Source organism: Ambystoma mexicanum, chromosome 3p, assembly GCF_040938575.1.
Source record: "Ambystoma mexicanum isolate Mex_15411 chromosome 3p, UKY_AmexF1_1, whole genome shotgun sequence".
NCBI classification, from domain to species: Eukaryota; Metazoa; Chordata; class Amphibia; order Caudata; family Ambystomatidae; genus Ambystoma; species Ambystoma mexicanum.
The window spans coordinates 743,042,604-743,061,300 of record NC_090925.1 but is presented as its reverse complement, the minus strand read 5'-3'; the positions used below and the strand labels follow the sequence as shown (position 1 = coordinate 743,061,300).

The 18,697-nt window shown below is 40.6% G+C and overlaps 1 protein-coding gene across 4 annotated transcripts in view; it reads left to right on the top strand.

Moving 5' to 3' along the window:
* Positions 1 to 18,697, top strand: part of ITGAL (integrin subunit alpha L) — a 1,445,000-nt gene that overhangs the window by 1,174,890 nt on the left and 251,413 nt on the right. For all 4 annotated transcript variants that reach the window (XM_069651639.1, XM_069651640.1, XM_069651642.1 and 1 more), the window contains 2 exons: positions 1,090 to 1,224; positions 1,578 to 1,651. In XM_069651639.1, coding sequence (XP_069507740.1) covers positions 1,090 to 1,224; positions 1,578 to 1,651 — 209 coding nt within the window. The remainder of the gene's footprint in view (positions 1 to 1,089; positions 1,225 to 1,577; positions 1,652 to 18,697) is intronic.

Below are 18,697 nucleotides of genomic sequence, written 5' to 3'. Positions count from 1 at the left end.
ATCAAATGAGAAGCACACTGGAATGTAAAATTAATTGGATTTATACTGCGCACCGCTTCCATATGCACAGTCTCCAGGCGCTCAAGTCAATCTGAAAAAAGAGCAATGGGTGGGTTGGTTCGTGGATGGAGAAGGCGTGCACACTAGTGCTTTTGCTGTTGTGTTGGTAGTTTCGTTGGAAAAAATCAGCCACTGTGTGTGGGTTTGATTCTAGGCAGTATGGGTGGGTGGGAGTGCAGTTCTGTCCTTGTGTGCTCGTGGAGTAGGGTGTATTGACTGTTTTGCGATTGTGTAATTTATTGGCGGAGGTGTGGAGTTTTGCTTTTTGGTATCAGTGTAGGCATGGTTTGTTGTATTTGCTGTGAGGATGGCACATGTGTGGTTTGTTTCCAGGGGCATGGATAGTTTTAGTAGGGTTAGTGGGAGGATGATGGGGTGGTCCTCAAACCAGGGTATAGGGTTCAATCGTTGTTGCATTGGTTGTGTGTTTGTAAACTGGAGCCCATTGTGCAGTGGTTAGCAATGTTCAGTCTCTCTTTCACTGGTAGCTTGGATCACGTGACCCGTGAATCCCAAGCCAAGACCCAGTACTTTGTGCTGTATCTCTTTGCTTTAAAGTTGTGCACTTTTCTTCCATGGGCCATGGTTTGGTGAGTTAGGTCAGCAGATCAAAGAGCCATGTTTGTATCCTTTATGAGGGAGTTCCAGAGTTTTGTTGAGATGTGAGGACAGACCTACCCATAGATTTCAAAGAAGAAAACACTCAAGTGAATCCTAACCAAAGTACACAAGATGATTGTTCCTCCAATTGACACCATAACAAATAAATAACAAATAAAATTAAACAGTATACAAATTTTAGAAGTTAGTGACTACCCAGAAGTGGACAGGAACCAGAGAACTCCAGAACATTTGCTGGGGTCACTAAAAGCACAGAGTGAGAAAAATCCCACCTAGTAACCTGAGAAATACATACCAAAATTGTACCCAAACAACCACGCCAATCCTGGATTTTATATGTGAAACCCTCTTCCAGCCGCCTGCTTACCATCCTTACTCTCATAATACTCTCTCTTTTTCTCTCCTCAGAGCTGCATTGAAGATTATGTATCAGCCATCAAAGTCTCAGTGAACTTCGGTCTGGAGAAAGAGGCTAATTCCTCCGGCACAAGTGCCCCATCCCCCATACTGAACCCACTCTACAATTCAATGTGGTCTGATGAGGTAGCTAATTCCAGTAATCTTTTGTCACCTGAATGGCATGTAACGTGGGTGCTTGAGTGGCTGATATTTGCACGTATCGCTTGGTGTGGGATAAGGGCCAATCATGCAGAATTGAGAATAGAATAGTGTGGAGGACAATATAAAGTGTCAATTCGTCTTCAGGAAAATCAGGAGATTCTCAGACCAGTGCTTGGTGAAGTTAGTAAAGAAGTGCACGCAAATAACTGTGTCCCAACAAAAACCATCCTTTTTATGATACTAGTCAGTTATGAAATCTTCAGGTTTTACCATAAGCAAGTGCTCGTTTGATTATTGGAGTGACCATGGCTCCCTCTAACATTCTCTTTTTCCAGATTCCATTTGAGAAGAACTGCGGCGATGACGGGATCTGCAAGGCGGATCTAAAAGTCATCTTTGATGCTTCCGGGTGAGTAGCCTGTCTTGGATCACCTTTGGGAAGGCATGGGCCACAATGGTGGTCTCTGTTGTAACATTGTATCAGCTGTGTGACGGTCTGTTCGTCACAGAAGACAATGGCGAGTTCATTAGGTTTGTGGGCAGGCAGAGTTAGTGGTCGGACAGTCATTGTAAGGATTTGCACAATTATGTGAGGATGTTTACTGGTGGGGGTGGGAGAGTTATGGAAGCTTAAAGACAAGGGCACAAGGTCCACTACTCCAAGAAACACTTTCCTTGAATTACTCTTGACAAAGACTTTACAAATTCACCAAATATCTCACCTCCTGTTGAAGTATGTGTCGGAATTCACAGCTTTGCTCTGAAGTGTGTGTGCGATGAATGGCAAAGTTAGTACAGTTAAATCACAATATAAATGAAAAGATGAAGTGTGCAGAGAGGCAATTCAAAAGTGAAAAAGAATGTTAAGACACAAATACACAGCAAGATAATCTAATGTGTGGCTTAACATTGAAGGGAGTGGGAAGGAGAATCAGAGAAGCATGTAAATGGTATATCCAAATAATAATAGACTGTAGTGATGAGGGGCTCCATTTTTGTTTCAAATTAGGAATTTCGCCAAACATTGTTTGGCTGGTTAAGTGGCAAGAACTCCAATTCTAATGGCTACATTCCTCCCACACATTACTCATTTTATGAAATAGTCTACTCTGGAAAGATCTTATTTTCATTCAGTTCTTTTTTTTCCTCAGTCACAAGCAGAATTGTGTTTCAGACACTCAACAGATTCACACCCTTTTGATATAAAAAAAAGCCTTAATTTGGCTTAAAAGCATATTTGCCCAGCACTGCACTTTGTCATATACAGATCTGCACTCCTCGTGATTTTTTGCATCTGGGTAAAGACCAACACATTGAGGAGTGTACTTCTTTTAGACGGCACAGTTGTGGTATTGCACAATCACTCGGCTAGGCTTCTACCGACTTCTTCAAAATGTACCTCTGAAAGCTCATCACATACTCTTGCAAAACCTGAGACAATGCCCCAGGCACCGCCATTGGAAAATGAAAGTCGGACTGAGGAGAGAGAAAAGAAGAGGAAGAAGAACGGCAGCATCACCACACCATAGTGAGTAATCATCCTCCATGACCCATTCCTCCTCAGCAAGACACTGAAAGCCAGAGATAAGACTGCAGTGACTTCTCAAGTAATTGCTTCTCCAATATTCCCAATAACTTCTTCCACCCCTGAGGAATGAGACATGTTAAAGCAGGCAACATTAAAAATGTTGGTTGAAAAGGCCCCGGGGACAATGATTTAGCTGAACTCCTCAAAGCAGTCACGAGAATAGAAAATCCTGCTCATGTATGACTAAGATCTCAGGCCCAGATGAGACACCAAGGAAGTTGACACCCTGGGGATCATTGGTGACGGCCCTGAGTAAACCTACCTTCCAAATCAGCCAACTCTGAGCCATGGCTGTCGCCTGCATTCATTGGAATTCTGCCCCATTGGCTTCAAGATGGACAGAGCCCACTGTGGTGGATCCCTCTCAGACCTGAGGAAATCTCATTGAAGACGTTATGCTTTCAATCTAAGTCATGATAAATAGTCTCAATTTCAAATAGTTAGAGATTTTTTCCAAACAGATGAAGATGAGGATGATTACCTCTTCTTTTCCCAGCAAATCTGTTTTTCCCAGAGAGGCCCAGTTCTACCAGACAAATTGCTGAATGGTAATTCAGAGGACGCTGTTCTTCAACCTCAAGATTAGTTAATAACCACAAATGGATTGGCTACCTTGCCAGATCCAGATGTTACTAAACAATTCAGGCCATAGGGCCAACTTTTGTCTCTTTCACAGCTGTGCTGAAAAGTGCTACTGATACTCTCGACTTATTATCACTTCTTGAGGAGGTTGTTACGCACACAACTCACAACTCAGTCAATGTAACCACAACACATGCAACAGCCCCTCTCCCCCTGCAAACCATATACTGGTTATGTTTGCTCTCCTTGTACTACACTGCCCATCTGACTAATTCATGCTAATTTTAGCAGCATGTTATATTTCATTGTTTCACTGACCATATGAGAGGGCCGCTTTCACCTTTTCCTTGAAGCATCTTCTCTGGAGCCACCCCTTCACAAAATATAAACAAAGGATGTGGTTCCTCTGTTGTTAATTAGATTAAACGACCAGGCCAACGGCATCATTGCCTTCCAACTGCAGATTACTGAAAACCTCTTGAAAGTGTATTTACATCCTCCACAGCCACATTCATTCCCCACTAGATTTATGTCTAACGGACTCAAGGCTTTACCAAATTAATTAGGAAAAGGATCAACACTATCTTTTTAGAGTCACAAAAAGGCAAAACAGACAGTGAGGTGCACAAGATTTTCACCAACTATGTATCTCAAGCCTCCGCTGATGCTCTTATTTGGTGTACATTGCTCATTCATCTCTGCACTCTATTTTAGTGTGCTACACGTTTTTATGACTGACATTTCCACTTGCAGAAACAATTGGAAATAAAATTGTTATCAGGCAGCATGCAAACACATCTTGGACCCTGCTGAAGCAACATTCCACACTTACACAAAAGAATAAAAATACATGATTTGGAATGTGAGTGCCTAGCTGTATATGGATATGTGTATTTATTTTATTTATGTATATGTAAGTGTGTATATGCGTATATAAGTGTGTTTATGTATGTGCATGTGTGTGTTTACGTCTATGTGTATATATACGTACAGTGTCTTTCCTTCCTTTGATACTTCCTTCATGTTTTTCCTCCACGCATTCATCTTTACACGGCCAACTCTTGGCACTGCCATCTCAGAAAGCTAGTTTGGCAAAACCAGCCCACTCTACAATGAGTTTCTTCAAACAAATCTGGTGAAAGCCTCCACATTACTAGGGCCTGCTTGAACACCTATCAAGTCCATCACGCAACCAGACACCAACACCATCTTTTACCAGGCATCACCTGTTCTAGATTCTGCCATCACAATAAAGCCTTGCTCTGAACGAGCTCTACATTTTTTAAATGTTCTCATGCATTGAAAAAAAACATGCATTCATACTAACACATTATTAAACAGCACAAGAACTCGGGCATATATGTGTTGAAATGTTTTTTGTGATATAGGAAGCGACACTCAAATAGTTTGAGTAAACGAAAAAATAACAATAAGAAAATAATCAGTCTACACATTTAATATACAAAAAGAATGTATTAATGATTAAGATCTCAAATAAAAGCCTAATATTTCACAACAACACTTGAGTGGGTATTGTGATAAATTCCACTTGACCTATAAAGTGACTGGCGCAGTTTACAGGATCACGAGACTTAATATTTTTCAAAATACTATCACTACATATAATCGATGACAGTACCACATAAAAGTAAATACAAAAATTGATGCAGGAAAACAAGTTAATTAACAATGGAATTCATTACATTTAGTTGTCTATAATAAAGCACAAAAAATGGTTACAAGCTACAAAAATACAACACTCTCAAATGTCACAATATACTAAAATACATAAACAATCATACTAAGCCCAACATGTTTCATTCCTTTAAACAATTACATTATTCTTGGGAAATTCTTCAGGGGTGAGATAGTGGTCACCTAGATTGTCAACTGACTATTGTCATATATTGAGTACCAATCCCTAAAATATCTAGACGGGTCTCAATCAGATGCTTATTAGTAGACTGTGGACCTCCGACCAAATAAAGACGTATATTCTTATTTCGTACCCTACATCACAAATAACACATAATAAGCAGCTATTAATAATTCTGTTAGATTAACTCTCTCAAACAATTCATAGAAGGCATTGCATATCACAAAGTACATGAGAGATAATATGTGCGCTTACCTCAGGCTATAGCAAATATAAAAGTCTAGTAAGCCAATGAACAGAAATTCATTCATATAAACACCCTACGAAAAAACAACACCATAGTTAAGTAAAATCCTGTACCGTGCAAAAGTTCCTCTAAGAAGGCATAAAATAGAGAGCAGAGTCTTAATGGCTGTACAGTTGTTCTGTCTGTCTGTACTTTGTAACTCAGTCATTAAATGGGGTGTCTTCCATATAAACTGATCGGGCGCCGCAAGGGTGCTGTAAAAGTGACACAATAATAACTGGTCATTAACTAGAGTCACAATAGTTATGTTCCACAATATGAATAGCATTAAGTGGTCGCTACTTACTAGTATTAGTGTTTAGCTTGTTGCAGCGTCGCCATAGTGGCTTGCAAATTTAGGGCCTCATTACACGGATGGCGGTAGGGATTTACCGGTACCGGTAAAATACCGGTACCGGTAAATCCTTACCGCCTTACTACGAGGTCCCTTTGCGGGTTGGGGGATTTAACGCCTGCTTTTTGCAGGCGTTAAAATCCAACCCGCTAAGGGACCTCGGAGCTAATTACGGCACCGCAAAATTGCAGTGCCGTAATTAGCGCCTTCCCCATTCCCTTAGAGCCCTATGGGGCAGAAATGGGAATGGGGAAGGGCAATGGTGGAAGGGGGATTTACCGCCCCTCCAACCTTGGAATGGGGCGGTAAATCCCCTTTCCACCAAAGCGGTGCCGGTATTTTACCGGCATGAGCCATGGCGCTAATAACGCCATGGCTCACCGCCTACCGTGTAATGAGGCCCATAGTCTCTCATAATGTTTGAGCTAAAAAATAAGGGTGAAACCTCCATCAAATGCGAGTGACCAATTTTGCAAACCACATGTTTACAACAACACTGAGTCTGGTTGCTGCTCATATGGTAAAAAACACCAAATCAATGTGGTTGGTTACCAATATACACCGTGTAAGTGTATTAAGTAAGCTAGCGTGACGCTTGCCTCACATAAAATATCACTGAACGCTCAGGCTTACCTCTAGAAGGAAACGTAAATGTATCCAACTGCGTCAGTTTTCAGTTTCGGTCATCAGCGTGGGGTGGGTCAAGTGTGTGTTTAGTAGAAATTATATGGTCTCGGCTCTGGCGACCTGCTAAGACTCAATCAGTGGTTTTGTGGAATGGTTTAACTTTTGACGTGCCACTCACATCATCCACAAAGATAGAACTGTTAAGCATTCAGTGATATTTTATGTGAAGCGAGCGTCATGCTAGCTGACTTAATACACTTACATAGTATACATTGGTGCCGGTACGTTGCTACTGGCACTGTAATTTCCCGACCACCAAGCTTATAATGAGGCCCTTTGCATTTTTATATCCGTTTATATAATGGCATTTTGGTTACTTTTATAACGTGCCACAGCTGATGGCAGCTGTGATATCTTTGATGTTTTTGTGTTATTTTACTTGTGTACTTTTGTATTTACCACAAATGGCTACTAAAGTTGGCTAGCACCACAAGGTTCTTTGGCCATATTGTTCTTTGACTTTCTTCCTCCCTTCTCAGGTGAGGCAGTGTCTTATTTGGAGATCCCTTTCCTGTTGAAAGCTGTGGCTTTCGCTGGCTAAGGGGCGTTGTGTGTGTCCCAGAGAAGGGGGCTGGGACTGTCTAGTCCCAATCCATATCTCTCGTGTCAGAAAGTATGTTGCTGAGCAGATGTGATGACTAGTGGCTATCCATAATTGGAAAGCCTATGGCTGTTTGTATGATGCAGATCCTTACCATTCGTGGGCTTGCTCCCAGCCTGGATCTTGGATAAACCAAGGACCACTGAGACTGTTCAGCAGAACATTGTTGGAACCAAGACTTCTATGAAAAAGATCTGCCCATTGTTGACCTGAAGACGACAACTGCAGCTGACCAGCATCAACTCCAGTGCTGTCTCAGAGAAGCCATCCTCCTCTGCCTGATCTCAAGAAGGTCTTCAGTCCCTGGACCGGCGGGGACAGTCTGTCTTGACCCCTGCTTGAGGATCCATGCCTGCTGAGCTATCGGAGGTGTCCCTAGATCAACTGGTAGACTGACCAGTTCTCCTGGGCTACCTAGCTGCAGCCGTCGTCGTTGGGAGTAGAGTAATGTAACTCTGCAAATCTTCAGCTTATGCCATAAGTCGCCTGCTCCTGCATTTTCAGCAATCTCACTCCAAGGAAAACCGTACTGGATCTGCTTCTGTGTTTGCAGCCTGAAGATCACCTTTCGACGTCTGACTTTGATGACTCTTGTCGCAACACTCCTTCAATCCCTTGAGGTGTCGTGAGGAGGTCTACCGCACAGAAGTCTTCATCTTGCCTTGTTTGAGTCTTCTACTGGAAGCTGTCTGGAACCAAATAATGTGTACCGCGACCGACCAAAAATAAATCCTAAGGCCGAAAGTGACCTCTCCACCTGCAACCCCTGGGCCTTCCCGACCGGACCAAATGCACAAGATTGTGTCTGCGATGGATTCTGGAACACCTGCATTGATATCTGGAAGAATCAGAATGAGGTGCTAAGTTCAAATTCTTGTTCCTTTCTCCCTCTGTCCTCTGTAGGGTTACATTGGGTATAGAGGCCTGGCTCTAACTCACTCTTACCAGACCTTTGGTGGTAGAACCTGGTTTAAAGACCTTTCACCAGGCCAACCCTAGTGTGCTGGATTGAGATCAGATTTTTTTCAATGTTCAGAGTTAGATTGATTCCGTGCCTTCCTTGTTCACCATAACAGGATGGACTCCCAAAATCCTCCCACCAAAGCTGATTTTGGAAATTTATTTTAACACAGAGTCAAAGGTAAATTCGAGCGTATTTCTGGGTTTCAAGTTGGAGAGCCACTCTTTGGTATGTTTGAAGCTATCAAAGTTGGAGAGACCTGCCTCAGCTGCTTGCTTGCAGTCTGCGCTGGTATCAGCTGACGGCATGCTGTGCTCCCTGCAGCCACGTATGGTCTCTGACTCTCAAAATAGCGTTCCTCACTCAATGTCTCTCCAATGTTAGAGCAGATATTGAGACTGGCTTGGTCTATCTGGAGAATCTGGTGCGTGGTCTCCCCAGACCGTTGTTAGATGTTGTAGCCTGCACTAAAAACAAAGAAACTGGCCAGCACCTTTAGGAAGAGGTATGAGGAGATTCACAGTGGTACTGCCCAGGCACATACAGTCAGTTGGGCAGGGGACAGGAATGGGAGCCCACCCAACTACCAGCTTCCCACGCTGGGGTAGGATTGTCTCGGGCGTCCACCCTGGTAAGCCTCCGATCCAGGAAGAGAAGGGTCGCCATCCCCTCATGACAAAGACAGATTTCTGACCTTGTCACATGTACCTATCTACCTAAACTGGATGTGGATGGCTCTTTCCCTTGTATATGGGGCCAATAGACGCAACAGAGACATTCAGGATTTAAAAGAAACAGTGGGCCTCATTATAAGTCTGGCGGTAACCCTGCCGGTGCTACCGGCGGGCTGCCGCCGACTTGCAAGATTTACCAGAGCCTGGCTTGCTGGTAACGCTGGGGGATTACAACCCTGGCGTTCCGGAAAGTCTGCCACTGGTAATTTGTAAATCCCCATTCCCATATGGGAATGGGGACCACGGAAGCACCAGCACTGTTATTAACGGTGCCAGTGCTTCCGTGGAACTCTGCGGGCGGGTGCCGTTCTGCCCGCCAGATCTGACCGTGGCGGGTGGTACGGTAACCCGCCCGCAGTGTCGTACTGTGCCATTCCGGTAACAACGGTGACTGCACAAGCCACTTCTGGCAGATTATGGAAGGAATCTGACTGAGAAAAAAAGAGTGTAGAATAAATTCCTGATTAACATGGAAAAGAGGGAACATTTGGTACAAACTCCGGTAAGGGCCTTAAAGCCAATCCTTCGGAAGAAAATGAAGATCGGGTTTTGAGCATAGCAAGCTTAATTCACCTAACCAGTAGGCCAATGTATTGTCCCCTAAGAATACCATCTTCGCAGTCATAACATTCTAGAGGACCTTTAATGAGGCTGATGGTGACATCTTGCAGGCACCTATGGATAGAAGTAAATCATACGACGGGGAGTATCACCAATTTGGTTGGGTGAGACTGGAGGAACTCTTGAAGTAGACTAGTTTTGTAAGCCTCCACTGTTGCAAACTACTGCATGGTTATTAAAGGCTTGAATATCACCAGATGTGCACAGAGTGTAGACACTGACACGCCCACGTGAAAGCCATATCTCAGATACTCAAGTATGATCAAGGGATTACAGGAAACAGGAAGAATGAACAAGAATACCACCAAAGTCAAAAAAGTCAAAGAAGATGTCTAATGTTGAAAATAGGTTTTAAAAATGGAAGGTTGTTGAAATGGCCATAACCAAATTAGTTAACATCCTCCTCCACTAGTTACCTCCCTTTAGTCTTGAAACCGAAAGGGATAGATATTTCAATGCCTAGAGGGGAAGAGTATGGCACCTCATGGGATATGTGCAGGGGAAGAAGCCACCCCTTCTCTAATGCCATCATAAGGAGCAGAGTAAAGCAAGATTTCTGTGCCCACCTCAAGACTAGTAGGATAATCTCGGAGCTCTCTGACCTGATCTTACATAGTTCTTACTGAGCTGATTAAATTGGCAGGAATGCATATATCAGATGACTGGGACATCGGAAGTGCATGGAGAAAAAGAGACCGAGGCAACAGTGCCTTCGGTGTGGGCCGCACACCCTTGATTCCCACTAAGGGTTAATCAATTTCTTTTGTGATCGTTGTTCAGTTAATAAAATCCAACTTCAATCGTAATTCACAGATATGTATATTTTTTAATTTTTCAATTGCTGTGTTAATAAAGCTCATAAAAAATTGTGCTTAATTGGTTAAACATCACCAAAGAAGCTAATTATCTCAGTTGAGGCAAAACAGAAAACCCATCTGGCTAATGCATTTCGGATGTATATCCTTCGTCAGAGCCAGGTTAGTACTACACACATAATAATGCATTATAGGTGGATTTAGAAGGTTTACAATGTTTAAATTAATAATTGTTCCGTACGTCATGTGTAGCAACCAGATATTCAAGAATTAATAACCAAAACAATCATAATAAACAAAACAATCATAATAAACAAACAGGGCGCCCACAAGGACAAACAAATATTTAACAAAAAAGTGAGATTGGAGAAAGGAGAAAAAACAAACAAGTAAGCATACATGATTGTAAACAGTAAAAATACAATATTTGCACAGATAATGATATTGCTCTATAATTCAAACAATTAATGGGACTAATCAACTGCGTACTAGAATTGCCGATTAAGCCTTTATGGTGACTATGTTGCTTAAAGGTAAAGTTAGGCAGCGTGTGCTTATTGTACCAGAGTGTTGATAGTCGTACTATATTGTGTGAGAATACCTGTGGCTAGTTAAACATTTCACTAACATGTGTGTCAGTATGCAACCCACGCGTGCTGTCCGCGTGTGGTGTTTCTCTATGAAGCACTGCCTAGTGTGGGGAGAAAAAATGTGTTATCTCCTCCGAGTAATTAGCTGCTATTGATCTATACGCGATCTTACTTCGCGTCGCTTTGTGCAAAGGTATGGCTTACCTGGAGCGTTCTGAGCTACGTCTTGCTCGATCAACTCTGAACAGCGTCTGAGGCTCGCGGTTCGTGTCGTTGCCCTGGGCAACGTTATGTAAACAAAATGGCCGTTTGTGTATAACCAAGTCGGCCATATTGGTAGAGGCAATACTGGGACATGAGTGGCATAGAGTGTGAAATATAAATGGCAAATGTAAGGGATGTGAATGTTAAGATATTAATTGCACATGTGAAGATATTAAAGCTTCATGATATCTGTGTATTTTAAGTTGAACCTCTAGCACATGTATGTTCTGATAGTAACGTCGTGTACCTCATGGCTAATTGGCTAATTGGCCATTAATGTAAGGTTATATAGCGTAAAGATATACTGTCTAGTACACATCAACAAAGGAAAATACAAACTAATAAATAATAAATGTTTACAACAAATGGTTATAGCAGAAAGCAACAGTGTTTTCAAATCGGGTAGTGATTTATACTTATTGCATGAGCATAAGACAATTTAGCATGTTCATTATTGATATTGCACGGTGAACAAATAGTGACATCATTACAAGAAGCAGTTGAGATCAAATTCCTCGTTGAGCCCTCGTGGTGCCAAGGAATCGAGACGATCTATCCAATAGGCTTCTCTTTGTTGTCTTCTTTTTTTCAAATCAGCATATATGCTTGTCATTTCCAGGGTTTCCAAAATTTGGAACTTGACTTGAGAGATGTTATGTTGCTTTGCATTAAAGTGTCTTGCTACGGCTGAATTGATGTTCTTATTGCGTATACATGATTTATGTTCATTCATCCGAATTCTCAGTTTACGTCCTGTTTCACCTACATAGTAAAGTCCACATGGGCAACGTATGCAGTAAATGCAGTTTTCGGTATTGCAGGTGCCATAGCTTTTTATCATGATCTTTTCTCCCGTGTATGGATGTGGAACCAGTCCTCCTTTGATAATGTTATTGCAATTACTGCAATTTAAACATGGAAATGTTCCCGTCTTTTTTGGTTTGATCCTTTTGGTTCTGGTATCTCTTGTGTTAACTAGATAATCCCTAAGGTTGCTGGATCTTTGATAAGCAAACGTTGGGGTCTCTAAGAAGAGATTCTTAGTTCTTTCGTCATTTTTAAGTATTGTCCAATGTTTATTTATACATCTTTTGATCTGCATACTTTGGGATGAATATTTAGACACATATACAAGTGATGGGGATTGCTTTTTGTCCTTTGGTGCTAGAGTGCTGGTTCTTGTTATTTTTTGTACCTTTTCTTTTGCTGTCTGTAGATCTTCATTCGGGTATCCCCTATCTTTAAGTTTTTTGCTTAGTTTTTCAAGTTCTTGTTCGTACTCTCTGTTATCACTGATAATTCTTTTTAATCGCAACATTTGTCCATAAGGTAAATTCTTCAGAGTGTTTTGTGGATGGAAAATCATACGGTGTAATAGATTGTTCCTATCTGTAGGTTTTGTAAACAAAGAGGTAGTGATTTGTTGGTTGTTTACGTTCACCAGGATATCCAGATAATGGATTCCTGGATTGCCAATTTCTGAGGTGAACTGAATACGCGGGTCTATATTGTTGATATAACTTATAAACTCATTAAGTTCTTCTCTTGTGCCTTGCCAGATACCGAATATATCATCTATATAACGCACCCATGTTTTCAATTTGTTCTGCCATTCGGGTTTTTGCAAGATATGGGTCGTCTCGAATTGGTACATAAACGCATTAGCGTAAGCTGGTGCCATTGTTGCTCCCATGGCTGTTCCGGAAGTTTGGATGTAAAATTCATTCTTATATTCAAAATATGAATTCATTGCGATAAAAGAGAGTAGTAATAAAATGAATTCTTTCACTGCTCCTATATCGTTCTCCTGTAACAGGAGCCACTCTACCGCTTCCTGTCCCAAGTCATGTGGAATGCTTGTGTAGAGGTTAACCACATCTATTGTGAAAAGTATGTCGTTCTCTGTAAGTTGGACTCCCTCTATGATGTTCAGAAAGTGTGTACTGTCTATCACATACGTGGATGTCTTCTGTATTAAAGGGTTCAAAAAATAGTCTATGTATGTTCCTAGTGGTTGTAAAATCCCTCCTGTGGCTGCTACTATCGGTCTTCCAGGTGGATTATTAAGACTTTTATGGATTTTAGGCAGCAAGTAAAAATGAGGAATGTTTGGTTTTAAGTTCAATAGAAAGGCCTTTGTCTTATGTGTTATCATCTCTCTTTCTTCTGCTTTTGTAAGAAGTTCATCTAGATCTTTTAATATTCCCATAGTCGGGTCGTGATCTATTTTGGCATAAACATTATGATTGTCCAGTTGTCTTTTGCATTCATTTTCGTAATCTGAGGTGTTTAATAATACCAATGCACCCCCTTTATCTGCTGGTCTAATAGTTATTTTTTCATCAGAGTATAGGTTCTGAACAATTGACATTTCCCCTCTGCTGAGGTTTCTGTTCTTTATCATTCCATATTTGATCTTTTTAAGATCTGTTATAACCATTTTTTCAAAAATGTCGATTGCTGGTACATTAATTGGAGGAGAGAAGGTACTTTTTGGTTTGAATTCTACTAATTCTGATGATTCTGGTGAAGAATTAGTATTTTCCAATTCCGCAAAGAAAACTTTGAGTTTGAGCTTTCTAGTCAATTTATGAAGCTCTACCTTAGTGCTGAATAAATTGGTATTACAAGTCGGTACAAATTTCAAACCTTTCTGTAACACCTCTTCTTCCTGTTTAGTTAGTATTCTGTTTGAGATGTTGACCACTAGGTTGCTCGTGCTTGGAATCTTGTTTGGACTCCGGTGCCCCTTCCTCTTGCCCCTCCTCGTTCGTTTCTTCCTTCTCGGTTGTCTAAAAAAGACGTTTGTCGTGATGTTGATGCGCTGGTACTCGGGGTAGCTCTGTTGTGACCACTGTCTCCTTCCGCTCTTTGTTGTTGAGGTTGTGCAGTCTGTTCGTCTCTGTTAGAATCTGTGTCTGAACTGCTGTTTTCTGAGTTCCGGTTGGGATTGTGTGGCCTCTGAGGTTGATTTTGAAATCTGTCCGCCCACGTATAAACTTCGTCTCTCAAATAGTCAAACGTGTCACGCCTAAACTTCCTTATTTTTCTTGCTTCCAAATCAGTTTTATATCCCTCTAATCTTGTGTTGATATCTGCTAATATCTCATCCAATGAATCTTTGCTTGTAAGATCTGTGATTTCAACAGATAAAATCTGTATCTCTTGTTCTAGATTCTGTATGTTCATAGAGAGCTCTTTGATCGTGAGTAGAATTAAGTCCAAAGAGCATTTATTAAGAATCTGCTCCCATTTGTGTACAAATTCCTTGCTTTCTTTGCACAAAGTCGGTTTAAGTCCAATTCGTAAACCTCTAGGGATCCTTTGTGCCTTGTAATAACGGCCTAATGTCACTGCGTGCAATTTTCGGTTAATTGTTTTTCGAATGGTGTATTCAAGTTGTTTTATCCTTCTGTTAGGATCTGCATCCTTTAGTGTGCTGCTGGTTTCCTTAATTAGGCCTAGGATTGCGTTTGCCTCTTCTGTTGAGAAACCTAGAGTTGTAGCTCTCGTGTCCGTTAGTTTTTCAATTTCTTCATAGGACATAATCGCGTGCTTCCTCTCAAATAGTTACACGGAAGTGAAAATATTGATAAGAGAGAGGGGCGAGAGTGCACAGCTTACTTTCTTGATAGTGTATTTCGTTTCCAATGGAATGTTATTTTGTAAATAAATATGTTAATGGGGTGCACCCCACTATCATGTGCCACCGTGTTGGGCACAGAAAATGAACATGGAGAAAAAGAGACCGAGGCAACAGTGCCTTCGGTGTGGGCCGCACACCCTTGATTCCCACTAAGGGTTAATCAATTTCTTTTGTGATCGTTGTTCAGTTAATAAAATCCAACTTCAATCGTAATTCACAGATATGTATATTTTTTTATTTTTCAATTGCTGTGTTAATAAAGCTCATAAAAAATTGTGCTTAATTGGTTAAACATCACCAAAGAAGCTAATTATCTCAGTTGAGGCAAAACAGAAAACCCATCTGGCTAATGCATTTCGGATGTATATCCTTCGTCAGAGCCAGGTTAGTACTACACACATAATAATGCATTATAGGTGGATTTAGAAGGTTTACAATGTTTAAATTAATAATTGTTCCGTACGTCATGTGTAGCAACCAGATATTCAAGAATTAATAACCAAAACAATCATAATAAACAAAACAATCATAATAAACAAACAGGGCGCCCACAAGGACAAACAAATATTTAACAAAAAAGTGAGATTGGAGAAAGGAGAAAAAACAAACAAGTAAGCATACATGATTGTAAACAGTAAAAATACAATATTTGCACAGATAATGATATTGCTCTATAATTCAAACAATTAATGGGACTAATCAACTGCGTACTAGAATTGCCGATTAAGCCTTTATGGTGACTATGTTGCTTAAAGGTAAAGTTAGGCAGCGTGTGCTTATTGTACCAGAGTGTTGATAGTCGTACTATATTGTGTGAGAATACCTGTGGCTAGTTAAACATTTCACTAACATGTGTGTCAGTATGCAACCCACGCGTGCTGTCCGCGTGTGGTGTTTCTCTATGAAGCACTGCCTAGTGTGGGGAGAAAAAATGTGTTATCTCCTCCGAGTAATTAGCTGCTATTGATCTATACGCGATCTTACTTCGCGTCGCTTTGTGCAAAGGTATGGCTTACCTGGAGCGTTCTGAGCTACGTCTTGCTCGATCAACTCTGAACAGCGTCTGAGGCTCGCGGTTCGTGTCGTTGCCCTGGGCAACGTTATGTAAACAAAATGGCCGTTTGTGTATAACCAAGTCGGCCATATTGGTAGAGGCAATACTGGGACATGAGTGGCATAGAGTGTGAAATATAAATGGCAAATGTAAGGGATGTGAATGTTAAGATATTAATTGCACATGTGAAGATATTAAAGCTTCATGATATCTGTGTATTTTAAGTTGAACCTCTAGCACATGTATGTTCTGATAGTAACGTCGTGTACCTCATGGCTAATTGGCTAATTGGCCATTAATGTAAGGTTATATAGCGTAAAGATATACTGTCTAGTACACATCAACAAAGGAAAATACAAACTAATAAATAATAAATGTTTACAACAAATGGTTATAGCAGAAAGCAACAGTGTTTTCAAATCGGGTAGTGATTTATACTTATTGCATGAGCATAAGACAATTTAGCATGTTCATTATTGATATTGCACGGTGAACAAATAGTGACATCATTACAAGAAGCAGTTGAGATCAAATTCCTCGTTGAGCCCTCGTGGTGCCAAGGAATCGAGACGATCTATCCAATAGGCTTCTCTTTGTTGTCTTCTTTTTTTCAAATCAGCATATATGCTTGTCATTTCCAGGGTTTCCAAAATTTGGAACTTGACTTGAGAGATGTTATGTTGCTTTGCATTAAAGTGTCTTGCTACGGCTGAATTGATGTTCTTATTGCGTATACATGATTTATGTTCATTCATCCGAATTCTCAGTTTACGTCCTGTTTCACCTACATAGTAAAGTCCACATGGGCAACGTATGCAGTAAATGCAGTTTTCGGTATTGCAGGTGCCATAGCTTTTTATCATGATCTTTTCTCCCGTGTATGGATGTGGAACCAGTCCTCCTTTGATAATGTTATTGCAATTACTGCAATTTAAACATGGAAATGTTCCCGTCTTTTTTGGTTTGATCCTTTTGGTTCTGGTATCTCTTGTGTTAACTAGATAATCCCTAAGGTTGCTGGATCTTTGATAAGCAAACGTTGGGGTCTCTAAGAAGAGATTCTTAGTTCTTTCGTCATTTTTAAGTATTGTCCAATGTTTATTTATACATCTTTTGATCTGCATACTTTGGGATGAATATTTAGACACATATACAAGTGATGGGGATTGCTTTTTGTCCTTTGGTGCTAGAGTGCTGGTTCTTGTTATTTTTTGTACCTTTTCTTTTGCTGTCTGTAGATCTTCATTCGGGTATCCCCTATCTTTAAGTTTTTTGCTTAGTTTTTCAAGTTCTTGTTCGTACTCTCTGTTATCACTGATAATTCTTTTTAATCGCAACATTTGTCCATAAGGTAAATTCTTCAGAGTGTTTTGTGGATGGAAAATCATACGGTGTAATAGATTGTTCCTATCTGTAGGTTTTGTAAACAAAGAGGTAGTGATTTGTTGGTTGTTTACGTTCACCAGGATATCCAGATAATGGATTCCTGGATTGCCAATTTCTGAGGTGAACTGAATACGCGGGTCTATATTGTTGATATAACTTATAAACTCATTAAGTTCTTCTCTTGTGCCTTGCCAGATACCGAATATATCATCTATATAACGCACCCATGTTTTCAATTTGTTCTGCCATTCGGGTTTTTGCAAGATATGGGTCGTCTCGAATTGGTACATAAACGCATTAGCGTAAGCTGGTGCCATTGTTGCTCCCATGGCTGTTCCGGAAGTTTGGATGTAAAATTCATTCTTATATTCAAAATATGAATTCATTGCGATAAAAGAGAGTAGTAATAAAATGAATTCTTTCACTGCTCCTATATCGTTCTCCTGTAACAGGAGCCACTCTACCGCTTCCTGTCCCAAGTCATGTGGAATGCTTGTGTAGAGGTTAACCACATCTATTGTGAAAAGTATGTCGTTCTCTGTAAGTTGGACTCCCTCTATGATGTTCAGAAAGTGTGTACTGTCTATCACATACGTGGATGTCTTCTGTATTAAAGGGTTCAAAAAATAGTCTATGTATGTTCCTAGTGGTTGTAAAATCCCTCCTGTGGCTGCTACTATCGGTCTTCCAGGTGGATTATTAAGACTTTTATGGATTTTAGGCAGCAAGTAAAAATGAGGAATGTTTGGTTTTAAGTTCAATAGAAAGGCCTTTGTCTTATGTGTTATCATCTCTCTTTCTTCTGCTTTTGTAAGAAGTTCATCTAGATCTTTTAATATTCCCATAGTCGGGTCGTGATCTATTTTGGCATAAACATTATGATTGTCCAGTTGTCTTTTGCATTCATTTTCGTAATCTGAGGTGTTTAATAATACCAATGCACCCCCTTTATCTGCTGGTCTAATAGTTATTTTTTCATCAGAGTATAGGTTCTGAACAATTGACATTTCCCCTCTGCTGAGGTTTCTGTTCTTTGTCATTCCATATTTGATCTTTTTAAGATCTGTTATAACCATTTTTTCAAAAATGTCGATTGCTGGTACATTAATTGGAGGAGAGAAGGTACTTTTTGGTTTGAATTCTACTAATTCTGATGATTCTGGTGAAGAATTAGTATTTTCCAATTCCGCAAAGAAAACTTTGAGTTTGAGCTTTCTAGTCAATTTATGAAGCTCTACCTTAGTGCTGAATAAATTGGTATTATAAGTCGGTACAAATTTCAAACCTTTCTGTAACACCTCTTCTTCCTGTTTAGTTAGTATTCTGTTTGAGATGTTGACCACTAGGTTGCTCGTGCTTGGAATCTTGTTTGGACTCCGGTGCCCCTTCCTCTTGCCCCTCCTCGTTCG